General features: G+C 45.9%; 1 protein-coding gene across 1 annotated transcript; it reads right to left on the bottom strand.

The window, feature by feature from the left end:
* Positions 1-947: 947 nt before the first annotated feature.
* Positions 948-8,324, bottom strand: LOC144670125 (small ribosomal subunit protein eS17). Its single transcript, XM_078532572.1, has 5 exons — positions 8,258-8,324; positions 7,136-7,287; positions 5,127-5,232; positions 3,272-3,337; positions 948-1,068 (listed from the first exon to the last, which is right to left on the bottom strand). The coding sequence occupies exons 1-5, from the start codon at positions 8,258-8,260 to the stop codon at positions 994-996; spliced, it is 402 nt and encodes a 133-aa protein (XP_078388698.1). The 5' UTR covers positions 8,261-8,324; the 3' UTR covers positions 948-993.
* Between the last annotated feature and the right edge of the window lie 9,217 nt (positions 8,325-17,541).

The following is a 17,541-nucleotide window of genomic DNA, read 5'->3' as shown; positions in this document are numbered from 1 at the left end:
ACATAACCGGACTGATGCACAGGTAAAAGGAATACAAGAAATAGAACCAGGAGTAGACCACACAGCCTGTCAAGCCTGCTCTGCCATTCAATACGATCATGGCTGATTTTGGGCTTCAACCCTACTTTCCCATCCACTCCCAGTATCCCCGAATTCTGAGACACCAAAAATCTGTCTATCTCAGCCTTAAATGTGTTTAATGATGGAGCATCCACAACCCTCTGGGGTAGAGAATCCCAAAGATTCACAGCCCTCTAAGCGAAGTCATTTCTCCTCATCTCAGCCCTAAATGATTGCTCCTTATCCCAACACCCGTGTTTTAGATTCCCCGACCAGCAGAAACAATCTCTCAGCAGCTGCCCTATCAAGTCCTTGTAGGTTTCAAAGAGATCGCCTCATTCTTCAAAACTTCAGAGTTTATAGGCTCAATTTACTCAGCCTCATCCCAGGGACCAATTTAGTGAACCTTCACTGAACCGCTTCCAATGCAGGGATATCCTTTCTTAAATGTGGAGACCAAAACTGCACACTGTATTCCAGATGCAGTTTCACCAAAACCCTGTACAATATCCTTCAATATTCAGGTCTCAATCTATGTCATCCAAAACCCTGTACAACTGTAAAAAGACTTCTTCCAATCCCTTTGCAATAAAGGCCGACATGCCATTTGCCTTCCTAATTACTTGCTGTACCTACGTGCTAACTTTCCGCGTTCCTTGTACAAGCACACTTAAGTCTGTTAACTCCCCTATGATAGTTAAAGATTTAGAAATCAGAAGTTACAATCACTTAACATTTTTTGATCAGTAAGTTATCAGTTTACAGCATTTCATGCTAAGCTTGAATAAAATCCATTCGTTGCTTTACAGGAATATTCAATGGATCACCAGGAGAAAGTTGCAATGATCAATATCATGGAACATTAATAAAGACACAAACTAGCAACGTGCTTTTGTCTTTTTTTAATTGTAGAGCATTGTGGTACAAATAATTTTAGATCCTTGGAGTCCTGAAAGCCATTCCCACTGAGGGCTGTGTGACCTGCAGATTGGACAAGCTGCCAAAGTCCTGCAAAAGAGGGAGGGAAACATATTAAACCCAAGGCAGGCAAGATCCATACAACAAACAGGTTCATTCATTAACAAGTGCTGCTAGGCCAGTAAGATAATCTTTAAGGGCTCCTACAGTCCACAATGCTGCAAGGCAGGGGCTTGAATTCAATTAACAGCCCTGCCAGTGAACGGTGAAAAATAGACCAGTTACTGCATTGACAATGAAGTTAGACTAATTAAATCTGTCTACTCCAACAGTCCCTTAAAGCTCCAAGACAACAGAGGTTAGTATTAAGTTTATATCTCACTGTGTGTACACTGGCCACTCTTTATCCTATTTTCCACTATCCAGCTGAGGTGGCAGCAATTTAAGAGAACCCAGCATTCGATTGAAAGTAAGCCCTAAAGACTATTGCACAGTTTTAGTCCAGAATTAAATGTGATCTTAATCCAAACTGCAATGTAACCTGGAGATCCTCGATGGGCAAAGTTACATGATGTATGGGGATGCTTCCATTTGAGAGAAGAGGGATGAGATGGTAAGGCTTGTGGAACAGCATCCTACATTAATGCCTCAGTAAGTGCTGCCTGCAGTCCAGACACAAGGCACCGAGCCTATACACAATGTTCAAACTAATTACCCATGAAGAATTAGTCTTAGGTTCATTAAAGTTTTAAATTTGAGTTATCTACACTATTTAAAACTTTAAAGCTAAAAATGGGCTAGATTCTTTGCTTTGGAAAATAAATTCTTCCCAGTGCTTCAGCAGGCAATGGGCATGTCCCCTTCCCCAAGAGAACAGTGGGATCTTGTTACATTCCTGTCTACATGAAACAAGTAGAGAGAGAAGTAATCGTCCATCCCAAATTCCACTGTAGACATTGGATCCACCAGGAACCATTGCACACTGAACGGACAGCAGCAAGCCTAGGCATCCATTCTGGGATCATATGGATTTGGAAAATCAAACCCATCAGCGAAATCTTGACCAAGCTGTCCTCCTTCACTGTGTATCTGTATTCCAACTTGGGATGGGATGGATACTGGATCACTAACACTCTAATGTGTTACAGCCCAGAATAACACTCAGGAACAAGGTTAAGTCTGTCAATGTAACTAATCTAGAAGAAATTAATAATCCTTCAACGTGTTCATGGAAATCGTATTCTGGGAAGAGAGCAGACACTATCAAAGAAAACAGTAGATTTTAAGGTTTATCCAGGGGTTGGGGGAGGGTGCGAAGAGAGAGAACGCTCAGCTTAGTCAGACATTCTGCTTGGGGTGGGGCGTGTCTATTAAGAGATGGGATGCGGGATGGAGAAAGGACTGAACATCTGCTAATCTCAGAACAGAGGCCTTCCTGTAGCATTCTCCCATCTAGAAAAGTCACTGTTGTAGGGAGGAGGCCACAATGATCACTGTCCTTTTATGAAAATGTACGTGCTCCTACGATTAACAATAATAATCTCCCAGTGTTGCTGAGCTGAGGCATAATGCACTATGCGTTATCGTTATAACGTCATAACACAGTTATGCACTCAGCTTCTTTCTGAAAACCAGAGAGACACAAAGACTTTACATTCGGCATGTCCAAGATCGGTCAAACGCCAGACTGGCTCTTGGTGAGCGAGCATCATGTTAATATGCTTCAGTGCAGGAATGTGACTGTAGATATACTAAAAAGAAAATGGCAGTTGTGTGGACGACGCAACTTCCCACTCACCACCCAAGAGGGTTAATTGGTGAAAAAACAGAAGTCAAACATGCTGAGCCACTATGATTCTGGTTGCCTATCCTTCTTGAGTTGGATCTAAACTATCACACAGCAAATAAAGGGAATGTGAAGAGGACACCCTAGGCATATTATATAAATTCATTAAATATAGGAGTCTCTTCCTTGGACGAGAGCGTAAGTCCTAATGAAGGCATCAATTGTTGTAAGAAATAGTAAGTGGGCCATCTCAATGTGGGTTTACAGTTGCTCCCTCCCTCCTATAGTAACCTACAGCAACCCCAACTTCAACTAATGCCACTGAGTTGACTTACTTTCTCCTTTCTGTTAAAGGACACATCATATACACATGTAAATTCCCTCCGTAAGACTGATACAGCCGTTGGCACGTCATCACGCTGCCACTACTGGAGCTGTGTAAGTCATGTCAAACTAGGAGGGCAACAAATTCTCAACATGGTGAAGCAGCAACCTCCCATCACTCACCAGCAGCTTCAGCATCTCCTTGGTATCTGGGTCCACCTCAATCATCTCCTGATCCAGAGCGGAAACCTGGAAAACAGATGGAGAGACAAAAATCAGCAAACAGACCAGCCACTTCCCTCCACCACACCACAGAGCACTATTTTACCAATGATTCCTCAGCATGCAGCTTGGCTCAGTTGGTGAACACTCACACCTGGGTTTCTGGGTCCAGGTCCCACCACTGACTCGAACCCACAATCTAGATGAAACTTTAAACCAAAGCCCGAACCCGCAGCTCAAGCTCGGGTAGGCACAAAAGTCCCCACGGCAACTACAGGAAAACAGGGGAGTTCCAGCAAACATTCACTCCCTCAACCACAAACTGATCATCCAGTCACTAATTTAGATCTTAGCTGTGGGATCGTCCTGTGCACGGTAGCTGCCCCATTTACTGGCAGGACTGTACGTACACTACAAAAGCAAGTGATTGAACATAAACATCAATCACAAGCACCTTTTCATGCCCTCTGGGCAAGTGCTTCTTTCTTCTAAGGAAACCTGGTTTTGAAGTAACTTCATTGACCGAAGACATTAAAAGCACCATCCCCATCAGTGCACTGCCCCAAAGCGCTAACTAAACCGGATTACTTCTCTAGTTACTGCTAACAGCTCAATGAAAGGACTTAAATCCAGCCAGACTTTTAACCACTTACATTGACTCAACAACCAGAAATCCCTGCTGACATTGAATGATTTCAATCTAAACGAATGGCATTTCCAAACACTGTGATTATTTGGACAAGGTCAAACAGGCCAATAAAGTTGTAAATAGAAAACAACCTGTATTTCAAATCAATAACATCTGAAGCACAATGTCTGGAGGTAAATTAACCAGTATTTCAGCTTTAGCAATTCCACATGTACAGTGCTGTGGTGGACACATTGTTATCAATGAAATATAATACAACCAGAGATAAAATGGGATCGAGCCAAATTATTTTGAGAGGCCCCATTCTTTTAATTCAGACTAAACCTTCGGTATCCAGAAGCCCTGCAATGGTGTTAAAGGTATAATCAATGTTTTCTGTGAGAGCTTGTAACTGAAGAGCACTGTGTGTTGCTGTTGCAGTTACAAGATAAAGCTGGAACCCTGCACTGGAACAAGGCTCTTGGGAAAGAGCTCTGCATAGTGAGAAAGCAAAAAATATATACTGTACATTTGTCAGAGACACATGTTAACTATTTGGGCTCAGATACTCAGGTCATGTTGATATGGAACCCATACTTTATTGTGGAGACCATGTGTATTTTACAAACACAGCAACACTCACTCAGGGGCCTGAAACAAGGGAAACTTCACCAATCAATCTGAAAACTGGGGAGGTTCTAGCAGACATGGAACAGGCAGTGTCTGCTCACCGAGCAGCTGTCAAAGGCCACAGAACCAAAGGAGCACATGTATGGGACAGAGCAGCAATGTGATGCTGTGCAGCCCAACATCCAAAACCTTTGATAAAGGACAATAGTCTCATTCAGTCTCCATGCTATCACTCACTTCCTACAGATGCCTTGGCAAGACAATTGGGCTGGTAAATCGGGAAAGATAAACTCAAATCGGACTGGAGGATCTTCTAAATCTGAATCTAAATTATGGACCCAAGTTCAGAAGCAGAATAATTCACTTTCTTCCAAATGAATATAAATCTTGAACACTATCCTGGCCATTTATCGCCAAGTTCCAGTATTTTGTCTAAAGACTTCAAAGCTTCCCAATCTTGCTACGTATATACAAAGCCCAGGTTCCCAGAGCATACAAATGTGACATCAGTACTCAATAAATCCAGCAGTGAGTGAACCAGAGTGAAGAGAAACCCACCTCTGGGACATAGTTATCCCTCCTCTCCCGCTCTTCTTCCTGCAGTTTGATTGAGATACCCCTGACAGGCCCACGCTGAATACGCTTCATCAAGTGTGTCACATACCTGGGTAAGTTAAACACCAGTTACTGGACAGGTTAATTGCTGTATCCAACTCTATACTTGCACAACAAAAACAGAATTACCTGGAAAAACTCAGCAGGTCTGGCAGCATCGGCAGAGAAGAAAAGAGTTGACGTTTCGAGTCCTATACTTGCACACAGGACTAGGCGGTAGCAAATTATTAAGCAATTCTACGCCAGCTTCCGATCAAGACAGTAATTGAATTTGGAGACATCCCAAACTCTGACAGTAATGGCTGAGCCGAGAGGGAGCTCCTCTTTCAGACGGCAACCAAACTGGACATTCGCGGTATGTTTTAAATTTCAGACTTTGAAGCTTTTCTCCCCCCCACCGTGTCTCCTGCCAATGCAAGACTGCGTAGGCACACTTGTCCGCACGTCCACAGGAAACCAGTAACGTCACTGGCCGGACCCATGGCAGCAAACGCAGCCCGGTTAAAAACGCTGCAAGTACAACCACACTTTTCCGTGGTTATTGTTAACAAAATTATATATAATTACAGATTGTGCAAGAGAAAATAGTGGACTGTATTTGACTTTATATTAAAAAACAGTGCAGAGAATAGCAAAATGCTTCAAGTATTAGCGAGCGAGCTGCCAGGGTTTGTAGATAATAGGGCTGAAAATATGCCATAGAAAAATAAAGAAAATTACCCAGGCAAAAATGGGTATTGCAATTTGGTCGGACTAAAATAGTCCCTTCTGGCTCCCAAATCCACTCTCTAGGATTGTTAATTTAATTTCATTCTTCGGACTCAGTAGGATTGCGGCCAGTTTGAATTTTGCTTAAAAAAAGAGAAACTAAACGGAGAGGATGAGTTTCCCACTGAGGAATGAGTAGAGTTCTGATCTCCGTCGTTTGCAATGACGTGATGGAGTGAAGGAGCACGACTGTGTATGCACCTGGTTGACAGCAAACGCAGCCTCCACACACCCCCCCACCAATGGTGAATTCCCCAGACATCATTAATACTAGCATACTGTAAGGTTCTGCATAGTGACTGAAGACAGCCCTGTCTTCAAAACTACTTCCCTCAACTTATTGCTCATGCATATGCAAGAGAAGCAGCATCTCCCTTGGTTATATGGATATAAATGGCCGCATCATCAAATGGAGGTCAGGAAGACACACAGGGCCCCCCCCCACCCTCGTACCAGCTCCCGAACTAGGCCAAAGAGTGCAGTGGAAATCCCTTCCCCACCGTAAAACAGGATTTCCATTCCGACAAACGTACAGCGACAGAGCAGGAGTGCCCCCAAGAAAATTCCTGGCTTCAGTTTAATTAACTTGGAATGGAAGAGGGATGGGTAAGGTGGGGAGATGCAGAAGATCCTGGATGTGGTGAGCATTGTTGGGGCAGTTTTTATACAAATCAAATTGAAAATATTGCCCCCAAGGAGAGAATTCAGAAACAGCAGGGCCATGGGGTAAGAGCAAGAGAAAAGGGCTAATAAATAATTCTTTCCGAGAGCCAGCACAGGCATGATGGGCCGAATGGCCACCCTCTAGGTGACAATTCCCTGACTCAATAATATGCAACTAAGATGATCTCCAGTTGGCCTCAACACTTTCCCCCATCTCCATCAAAAGAGTATGGGGGAGAGTGGGGCAGTGTCCAGGACTGTGCAGGTTTAGAAGTTGGGTAAGGATAGGATTGGGGTCAGATCCCTTTCCCTATTCTTCCCTGTGCCCTCACCTCTGTACACCCACCCTCTCCCTCAACATATGGCCCATAATTTTCCAGAGCTCACTATCGCGGTTCACAGATCAATAGCAACTATTTTGTGCAATTATCAGTATAACAGGAGGTGGCCATTCAGCCCCTCAAGCTTATTTCATCATTTAGATCCCGTTAGGGTGAATGGGGAGGGATAAGGCTTCTTACCCTGCAATTTTGTTGCGAAGTTTCTTGCTGGGGATGATGGCAATCTCCTCGCAGACCCTTTTGTTGGTGTGGAAGTCATTGCCAAGGCGGGTGTAGTATTTCTCAATGATCACTCGGGCGGCTTTCTTGACCGTCTTAGTCCTGACACGACCCTGAGCAGAAGAGAGACAGTTATGAAAAGCGCACTTCATTCTACAACTTGTATAATCCAAGAGCAACCTAAGAGCATGCTTCTGGAATCAGGATTGTTTAACAAGGTATTCCCACATTACAGTTCGGGGTTAATAGAAGCAGTTTTGCACTTCGGGGTAAGCCAAGAAAACGTACTAAATGGTTTCAGACCTGCAGTCCCCCTAGACTAACATCTATTCAACGGTTTTAATTCAAAGACACTGGCTTTCCCAAAGGAGCTGGGCAACTGAGCCCCGAGTGTATTCCTTTCGTCACCGACCGTCCCGTTAATTGCCATACTGAATACCCTTCGAATAGGGCAGCTGCAGTAGGCACATTGCGCCGAGATTCAATCGAGGTCAATAACTCACGTATAGTATGAAACAGCACAGAGAGGGGCCCTTCGGCCCATCATGCTGGTGCCAGCCCTTTGAAAGGGGCCATCCAATTTGTTTCAGGCGAATCATATCCACTGTGTATCGCACTGAAAAAATATTTCAACCTCCCTTCTGGCTCTTTTATGGTTTTAAATCTGGATACTGCCTTTGGATATAGTTTATCCCCCAATTTACACCATGAAACCTCCATTAAATCCCAGCTTTCCCCGCATATCCTGGTTTAAAGCTGCGCCCAGCCTGAGCCAAGTGAAGCTTTCCCACCCCAGAGCCCAGGAAACACCCGGGGAAAGCCCGAGGCCTCGCTCCCAGGCCCTCTCCTCGCCCCCTGAACTCTCCTCAATGAACCCGGCGGCGGAGAGTCAAGAGTCCCCCCCGCTCCGCTTCCATCGCCCGTTTCTTTATCCGCTTCCCCCCCCCTCCCCCGCTAATATCGGCGGCTAAAGGTGACCGGCGGAGTTATCGATCAGCCCGCACCGCCGCTGCGGGGTTCGGCGGCCGTTTAGCAGGCGGATGGAAGCGGATTGTCCCCTCAGCCCCGTCGCAGCAAACCCACCATCTTGGATTCCAGCCGAGAGAAGAGAGCGGTGGCTGCTGGGAGCGGCTCTATGAGGACCCCAGGGCCAGGCTGCCCTGCGCGCTGCCTGAACCCAACTCCCAACCACCCTGGAGCTCAGCTCCATCCCATCCATCCATCCAGCTCTCTGTCTATCACCATTAATAACCATCCCCCATGCCAAAACAGCCCTAAAACCACTTTTAAATCCCTGCAGAAGAGCTCCATGGCTCCTGCAGAAAAGTTTCATGGTTGATAAATAGGATTATTTAGTATTAAAGACAATTAACAATTGTGAATATGCACCACTTGCATTTTAGCACTTTTCACCAGCACCAGACCTCTCCAAGAAGCACTTTGCAGCCAATAAAGGACTTTTTGAAGTGTAGTTGCTGTTGTAACGTAGGAAACGCAGCAGCTAATTTGGGCACAGCAAGCTCCCACGAACAAGCGATTTGATCGCCTGTTCCTTCCTGACATTGAGGGGGTGATAAATAACGGAGTGCAGTGGAGCATTGCACTGTCAGAGGTGCTTTCTTTCAGAGGAGACGTTAGATGGAGAACCCATCTACCTGCTCAGGTGGGTGTAAAAGATTCCATGGCACTGTTTTGAAGAGGAGCAGGGGGATTCTCCCTGTGTCCTGGCCAATGTTTATCCCTCAATCAACATCACAAAAACAGATGGTCTGGTTTTATTATCACATTTTTCAATACAAAGAAAATTGCAATTCTGGTCCACAATACGTAGAAAAACCTTCTTTAATCTGCGATGAGAGGGCATCTGGTTTTATACTGGGCAGTCCAGCATTTAGCTGGTCTGCCCACTGTCCAATATCAGATGCTTTTAGTATTTTTGTTTTGGGGCATTAACAATGTGGCAGTCGCTGCTGGATGGTCCCTGTGCCTCATGCTGACCACACTGTATCACAATGAAGTACCACGAAGGTTCCTGTGCTCATTCCTTTCCCCACTCATGGCTATTATGAGTTGGTTGTGGGATACACACAGGTTTATGGATGAGAGGTCTGTGATGACATCATCTCTGTATGAGGCAAGGTGGGGATAACATCGCTTCCCCTTGGTCTGCAGTGGCCTGGTGTCCGAGCTTCTTGGCCTCCGACAGTGGCCATTCTAAATGGGCTTCAGATTTAAGCACTCAATACAGCATTGTCGTGGGCAGTGAGTAAGACTTGTCTATACACATGGGACCTGATTCTGAATCTGAGTCCGAAAAGAAAGACTTACATTTATATGGCACCTTTCATCACCATCGAGCATTCCAAAACGCTTTACAACCTAGTAAAGTACTTTTGAAGTGTAGTTATTGTGGTAATGTAGGAAACGCAGCAGTCAATTTGCACACAGTAAGCTCCCACAAACAGTAACGTGGTAATAACCAGCTCGTCTGTTTTTATGGTCTTGATTGAGGGATAAATATTGGCCAGGACACTGGGAAAAATGCCCCTGCTCTTCTTTGAAATGGTGTCATGGGATCTTTCACTCCCACCGGAGATGGGCAGATAAGGCCATCTGAAAGAAGGCACTTCTGACAGTGCAGCACTCCCTCAGCATAGCCAGCCTTGATTTTTGTGCTCAAGTCCTAGAGCAGGACTCGAACCCACAACGTTCTGACTTAGAGAGTAGAGCGCTACCAACTGAGCTGCAGCTGACACCTAGGGCAGGGTTTTTGGGTCCCTCCGAGGTCACACGGGCCCAAAAATACCAGAACCAGCTGGTGTGCCTGTACCCAGTGCTGGCCATTTCTGTCTAGGTGAGTTCAGGGCCTGGTGGATGGGCAGCCAATTAGGCTCATTAGGAGCCTTGTAAAAGATAAGCTAAGAAGCCCCTGTGGAATTTTCCAGTCGGCCTCCTGTATCTTGATGCGACGGGGGCAAATCAATTGGTACGGGCAGTGAGTAAGGGTTTTCGTGTCTGGGACCTGATTCTGAATCTAAGACCAAAAAGAGAGACTTGCAATTATATGGCACCTTTCATCACCATCAAGCATTCCAAAGCACTTTACGACCTGGTAAAGTACTTTTAAAGTGTAGTCACTGTTGTAAAGTAGGAAACGCCACTTCCTGGAGGAGGACCCCCAGCAGCAGGCCAGGGGGTCAGCGTTCCAGACAAGGCCTACAGGCCCTCCCTGCACGAAGGTTTTTTTTTATTCTTTCATGAGTGTGGATGTCGTTAGCAATTAAGGCCAACGTTGGTTGCTTATCCCTAATTACCCTTGAATTGAGTGACTAGCTAGGCCATTGCAGAGGGCAGTTAAAAGTCAACCACATTGCTGTGGGTCTGGAGTCACAAGTAGGCCAGACCAGATAAGGATGTCAGATTTCCTTCCCTAAAGGACATTAGTGAACCAGATGGTCCTTTACAACAATCGACGATAGTTTCAAGGTCACCAGTTCCAGATTTTCATGAACTTGAATTTAAATTCCACCAGCTGCCATAGTGGGATTTGAACCAGTGTCCCCAGAGCATTAAAAACAAAAAGCTACTGCGGATGCTGGAAATCCAAAACAAAAACAGAATTACCTGGAAAAACTCAGCAGGTCTGGCAGCATCGGTGGAGAAGAAATCAGTTAACGTTTCGAGTCCTCACGACCCTTCGGCAGAACTGAGTATAGTTAGGAGAGAGGTGAAATTTCACCTTTCTCCTAAGTATACTCAGTTCTGCCGAAGGGTCGTGAGGACTCGAAACGTTAACTGATTTCTTCTCCACCGATGCTGCCAGACCTGCTGAGTTTTTCCAGGTAATTCTGTTTTTGTCCCCAGAGCATTAGCCTGGGCCTCTGCATTACTAAGTCCAGTGATGTTACCGCCATGCCCCTGTCTCCTCAGTTGCCACGTAGAGGAATTCCAACCCCACAGTGGTGGCCTGGCTGCGTTCTCTATTATTTAATTAACTTTTTTATAAAGTTGCTGGGAGAGGACCTCCCAGCAACTTGATAAAAAAGTTAATTAAATAATAGAGAATAAAAGAAGATTGCAAGAGATTTTTTTAGATATATAAAGGGCAAGAGAGAGGCAAAAGTGGACATTGGGCCGCTGGAAAATGACGCTGGAGAAGTAGTGGAGGGGAACAAAGAAATGGCGGAGGAACTGAATAGGTACTTTGCGTCAGTCTTCACGGTGGAAGACACAAGTAACATCCCCAAAGTTCAAGAGAGTCGGGGGGCAAAGTATGGTGGCCATTACCAAGGAGAAGGTGCTAGGAAAACTGAAAGGTCTGAAGGTGGATAAATCACCTGGACCAGATGGATTACACCCCAGAGTTCTGAAGGAGATAGCTGAAGAGATAGTGGAGGTGTTAGTGGCGATCTTTCAGAAATCACTGGAGTCAGGGAGGGACCCAGAGGACTGGAAAATCGCTAATGTAACCCCCCCTGTTTAAGAAGGGAGTGAGGCAAAAGACGAGAAATTACAGGCCGATTAGCCTGACCTCGGTCATTGGTAAGATTTTAGAGTCCATTATTAAGGATGAGATTTCAGAATACTTGGAAGTGCATGGTAAAATAGGGCAAAGTTAGCATGGTTTCATCAAGGGGAGGTCATGCCTGACAAATCTGTTAGAATTTTTTGAGGAGGTAACGAGTAGGTTAGACAAAGGAGACCCAATGGATGTTATCTACTTGGACTTCCAGAAGGCCTTTGACAAGGTGCCGCACAGGAGGCTGCTCAGTAAGATAAGAGCCCATAGTGTTAGAGGCAAGGTACTAGCATGGATAGAAGATTGGCTGTCTGGCAGGAGGCAGAGAGTGGGGATAAGGGGGTCCTTCTCAGGATGGCGGCCGGTGACTAGTGGAGTTCCGCAGGGGTCAGTGTTGGGACCACAACTTTTCACTTTATACATTAATGATCTAGATGAAGGAGCTGAGGGCATCCTGGCTAAGTTTGCAGATAATACAAAGATAGGTGGAGTGGAGGGACAGGTAGTATTGAGGAGGTGGGGAGGCTGCAGAAGGATTTGGACAGGTTAGGAGAATGGGCAAAGAAGTGGCAGATGGAATACAACGTGGGGAAGTGTGAGGTCATGCACTTTGGTAGGAAGAATAGAGGCATAGACTATTTTCTAAATGGGGAGAGAATTCAGACATCTGGAGTGCAAAGCGACTTGGAAGTCCTAGTCCAGGATTCTCTTAAGGTTAACTTGCAGGTTGAATCAGTAGTTAGGAAGGCAAATGCAATGTTGGCACTTATTTCGAGAGGACTAGAATATAAAAGCAGAGATGTGCTGCTGAGGCTTTATAAGGCTCTGGTCAGACCACATTTAGAATATTGTGAGCAATTTTGGGCCCCATATCTCAGGAAGGATGTGCTGGCCCTGGAGAGGGTCCAGGGGAGGTTCACAAGAATGATCCCAGGAATGAAAGGCTTAACATATGAGGAACGTTTGAGGACTCTGGGTCTATACTCGATGGAGTTTAGAAGGATGAGGGGGGATCTGATTGAAACTTACAGAATACTGAAAGGCCTGGATAGGGTGGACGTGGGGAAGATATTCCCATTAGTAGGAGAGACTAGGACCCGAGGGCACAGCCTCAGAGTAAAGGGAAGAACTTTTAGAACAGAGATGAGGAGAAACTTCTTTAGCCAGAGTGGTGAATCTATGAAATTCATTGCCACAGAAGGCTGTGGAGGCCAGGTCATTGAGTGTATTTAAGACCGAGATAGATAGGTTCTTGATTGGTAAGGGGATCAAAGGTTACGGGGAGAAGGCGGGAGAATGGGGTTGAGAAACTTATCAGCCATGATTGAATGGCGGAGCAGACTCGATGGGCCAAATGGCCTAATTTCTGCTCCTATGTCTTATGGTCTTATGTTGAAGAGCCCTCTCAGTTACTTACCCTCTGCTGCAGCCTTCTGGTCGTCACAAGCTGCAATCCCTCTGATTGGCCCTTCAGTTTTGAGAGCCCACCTTTCATCCTTCATTGGATAGGAAACCTATATCCATGCCAATAAAGGAGGCATCTGCATAAAAATCCCAAAGAGTCCCTATTCCCCAACCCCCACACCCCCAACCGGGGGCAAATTCTGGACCCGGTTCCTGTGTCCCATCCGCAAAGCAAAAATTCAGTCAATACCGATAGCAAATATGCATTTTGTCAACTGGAAGTTGCAGGTACTTGGCACATATCTAACCCAACACTAAGTCCTCCTCATCCATGACCTGTCATTGTTGACAGAAATTGTATCCTGCCCCCTCAACACCTCGAAATTTAAAATTCAAATTTTTGTTAAAAACCCAAAGTGGTTCAACTAATGTCCTTGAAGTGAGAAAATTTGCCTCCTTACCCAGTCTGGCCTAGGTGAGACCCTTAAGTGTGAAGTAATTGTCCACTTAAGTGTCTCACTTAGTGTCAGGCAAGGTAGGCTGTCCACAAGACTTCCTACCACGGGCTTAATCAGGCAGAGGTGGGAGAGGCGGCAGGGTCCTCGCCCACCACCCTCCTGCCTGATTAAATACCCTTCTGACACCAAACTTGCCTTGGGGTGGGCATGAAATTCTGCCTGTGAGGGGGTACAGGTGAGACTTTCAAGGATGTTACCTGGATTGGAGAATTTTAGTTATGAGGAAAGATTAGATAGGCTGGGATTGTTTCCTTTGGAACTTTTAATTAAATTTAAATCCAACTAGCCTCTGTGTTGGGATTTGAACCTACATCCCCTGAGCATTGGGTCTGGGCCTCTGGATTACCAGCTCAGTGACATTACCACGACACCACCATCGTCTGTGAGCCTAATCCCACATCAGGTTGACACTTAATAGGTTCCCACCTATTTCCATTATTTTTAAATGCAATTCCATCCATTGTTTTATCTCTACCTTTTAGCCTATTTCGATCCCTTCCCCCCACCCCACCCCCACCAGGGCTATCTGTACCTTGCTTGTCCTGCTTTCTACCCTTAATTAGCACATTCCTTAGATAATATCACCACCTTCAACACCTCCTTTTGTCTGTGACATCTTTTGGTTATCTCCACCTATCACTGGCCCTCTATCCAGCTCTACCTGTCTCACCCCCTCTTAAACCAGTTTATATTTCACCTCTCTTCTATTTTTACTTAGTTCTGTTGAAGAGTCATACGGACTCGAAACGTTAACTGTGTTCCTCTCCGCAGATGCTGCCAGACCTGCTGAGTTTTTCCAGGTATTTCTGTTTCTGTTTTTGTTTTGTATTTCCAGCATCCGCAGTTCTTTGCTTTTATATCGAGTTTGGGAAATTCTGTTCAGATTATTGAGTCAAGCTCCCAAAACCCTGTTGTTTCAATCCACACCGGAAGCAATGTGAGGGACAAAAGTCAAAGCTTTGTGTTTTATTAAGTAATTTCTGCACAGAAGTAGCTGGATGTTACAAAGGTTTAAGATGTGGCACAGAGAAGGTTGGGTTCCAGCACAAAATCATATGCAAACACGTTGTTGAATGGTGGCGTGTTTATAAACACACACGCTTACCACGCTTAGCAAGCTGAGGCTTACTTCTCCAGAAAAGAGAGGGCTGACGGGTGACCTAATGGTGGTTTTTAAAATTATGAAGGAGTTTCGACAGACAGACAAAGAGAAGATGTTTGAGCTAGTGGGAAAAAAACCCAAAACCGGGGGCCATTAGCAATGTTCCCTTTAAGTTGTGAGATCGTGCAGCTTCCTACAGTGCCCAGCGAGCAGGAAAAGCCAGCGAAACCCTGTCCGGAATGGTCTTGTATACCTTAAACTGGAACTCCAGTATTACTGGTGCCAGTCTTACTGACTTGTACTGGAATTTGAACATTCTGAACTGGCTTTTCCTTCACACACAGGTCGACCCCTTTAAGTTACCTCTTGTGTGCACAGCTGCACAAAGAATTTAAAGTGTCCTGGAACGAATTGCCCATGAGCTACAAAATTAAAAAAAAGGCCATAAATTCAAATTAGTCACTAATAAATCCAATAAAGAATTTTGGGGAAATTTCTTTGCCCAGAGAGTGGTGAGAATGTGGAACTCGCTACCACAGGGTGTAGTTGATATAGATGCTTGTTTTTTTATTCATGGGATGTGAGCTAGGCCAGCATTTATTGCCCATCCCTAATTGCCCTTGCTCAGAGGGCATTTAAGAGTCAACCATATTGCTGTGGGTCTTCAGTCACATGTAGACCAGACCAGGTAAGAGTGGCAGATTTCCTTCCCTAAAGGGCATTAGTGAACCAGATGGATTTTTACAACAATTGATTCATGGTCATCAATGGACTTTTAATTCCAGATTTTTATTGAATTCAAATTCCACCATTTGCCGTGACCCAGGTCCCCAGAACACTACCCTGGGTCTCTGGAATGCTAGCCCAGTGACAATACCACTATGCCACCACCTCCCCCTTTTACAGGGAAGCTTGATAATGAACACATTGGGGTGGATTTTTTGGGGGCGACAGATTACTTGCGCACCTCCACCATTGACCAAAAAGTCTGTCAGCACCATGTGACCGGGAACCTGGATGCCCCACAGTGATATTACGCTGGAGGGGCTGTGAGTGTGTTTCTTGAGGCAGGCAGTCAGAGTAAGCGCGTGAGCAGGGAGGGATTTGGTGACATTTATCCATTTTGGTCCTATTGGATGTGGCGACAAATTCTTCAGTAAATGTGAGAGCAGTCCAATAGGCTGGTGCCACTGTTGTATGATGATGTGAGGTTAAAACAAGGGACATCGTGGGCCTAACCCTCAGCAGGCTCCAACCAATGGTGGGTTGGATTTCGATCGATGTGGATCAGCCTCTGGAACTAAGTGTCCCCTTCAACCCAACACGGGGCTAATGCAGAGCAAGAAAAAACGAGTATGAACAATTCACTTAGAATGTGCCACAAGTTATTCGTGTGGTGTCAGTAGGATCTCGGAAGCTAAAGAAGCGTTGATGCTGCAGGAAGGTTATCAATGGACTGGTCGGGTGGAACAGAACAGTGGCAAATGGAGTTCAGTCTGGGAAAGTGTGAGGTAATGTATTTGGGGAAGGCCAATAAACGGTGTGATATTGAGTGTGAAGGAACAGAGGGACCTAGGAGTGCATGCCCACAGATTCCTGAAGGTGGCTGTTCAGGTGGATAAGTTGGTAAGGAAGGCTTATGGGAAACTTGCCTTTATTAAACAAGGTGTAGAATATAAGAGCTGGGAGGGTAGGCTGGATCTGTATAAAACACTAGTTAGGCCACAGCTGGAGAACTGCGTGCAATTCATTGCACTATAAAAATGATGTGGATTATAGTGGGCGGTGTTTATTGGAAGCGATGGGGGTCTCACCCATGAGCTGGACAGTTGGCGAGAGTCCCACATCCCTTCTTTTCAGGAAGGCACGCTGGCCCTTAAGTAGGCAGTGGCGTGCCTTCCCCGGGGGTCAAAGACCCCTTCCCCACCCCCTCAAGAGCTGCCAGCCAATCAGAGGCCAGCATCCGTGCATTACTCGACAGCTTCACCTGAGGAGTTGTGGTTGCTGCCAGTACTGCACCCACCTGAGGCCAAGGATTGCTGAGGGACTTAGGCATCAGGTGAGTGGGGGTTGTGGGGTGGGATTCGCAGGGAAGGGGGTTGTCAACAAGGGCAGGGGTGGTGGTTCTCAGCAGGCCATCTCCTCCCAACTCTTGATGCCTGGTTCCATGATCAGGGACTGAGTGCCTTTGAACCAGGGACCCCTGCCACCAGAAGTCTGGGTGAATACCAGCGGCAATGGTATGAGACCCTTAAGTGCGCATTAATTGTCCACTTAAGGGCCTTATTTGACGCCAGGGCGGCCAGGCTGTCCATGAGCCTTCCTGCCGTAGGACAGAGGCAGAAAAGGCGGTGGAGTCCCCACCCGATACCCTCCTGCCCGATTAAATGCCATCCCGCCACCAAACTTGCCTTGGGGGAGGGCATTAAATTCTGCCTGTGACTGCGGTAGAGAGGGCACAGGCGAGATTTCCAAGGACTTGTCCAGGATTCTCTTAAGGTTAACTTGCAGGTTGAGTCGGTAGTTAGGAAGGCAAATGCAATGTTGGCATTTATTTTGAGAGGACTAGAATATAAAAGCAGGGATGTGCTGCTGAGGCTTTATAAGGCTCTGGTCAGACCACATTTAGAATATTGTGAGCAATTTTGGGCCCCGTATCTCAGGAAGGGTGTGCTGGCCCTGGAGAGGGTCCAGGGGAGGTTCACAAGAATGATCCCAGGAATGAAAGGCTTAACATATGAGGAACGTTTGAGGACTCTGGGTCTATACTCGATGGAGTTTAGAAGGATGAGGGGGGATCTGATTGAAACTTACAGAATACTGA

This window comes from Cetorhinus maximus, chromosome 30, assembly GCF_964194155.1.
Source record: "Cetorhinus maximus chromosome 30, sCetMax3.hap1.1, whole genome shotgun sequence".
Classification (NCBI taxonomy): domain Eukaryota; kingdom Metazoa; phylum Chordata; class Chondrichthyes; order Lamniformes; family Cetorhinidae; genus Cetorhinus; species Cetorhinus maximus.
Note: the sequence above shows the minus strand (reverse complement) of the source record. Positions and strands in the feature narration are given on the sequence as shown.

Coding starts and splice junctions, on each gene's coding strand:
- LOC144670125 (XM_078532572.1), bottom strand. Junction 5,233..7,135: donor CTTCGCAACAAAATTGCAGG/GTAAGAAGCCTT, acceptor TAACTTACCCAG/GTATGTGACACACTTGATGA. Junction 3,338..5,126: donor GGGATAACTATGTCCCAGAG/GTGGGTTTCTCT, acceptor TCTGTTTTCCAG/GTTTCCGCTCTGGATCAGGA.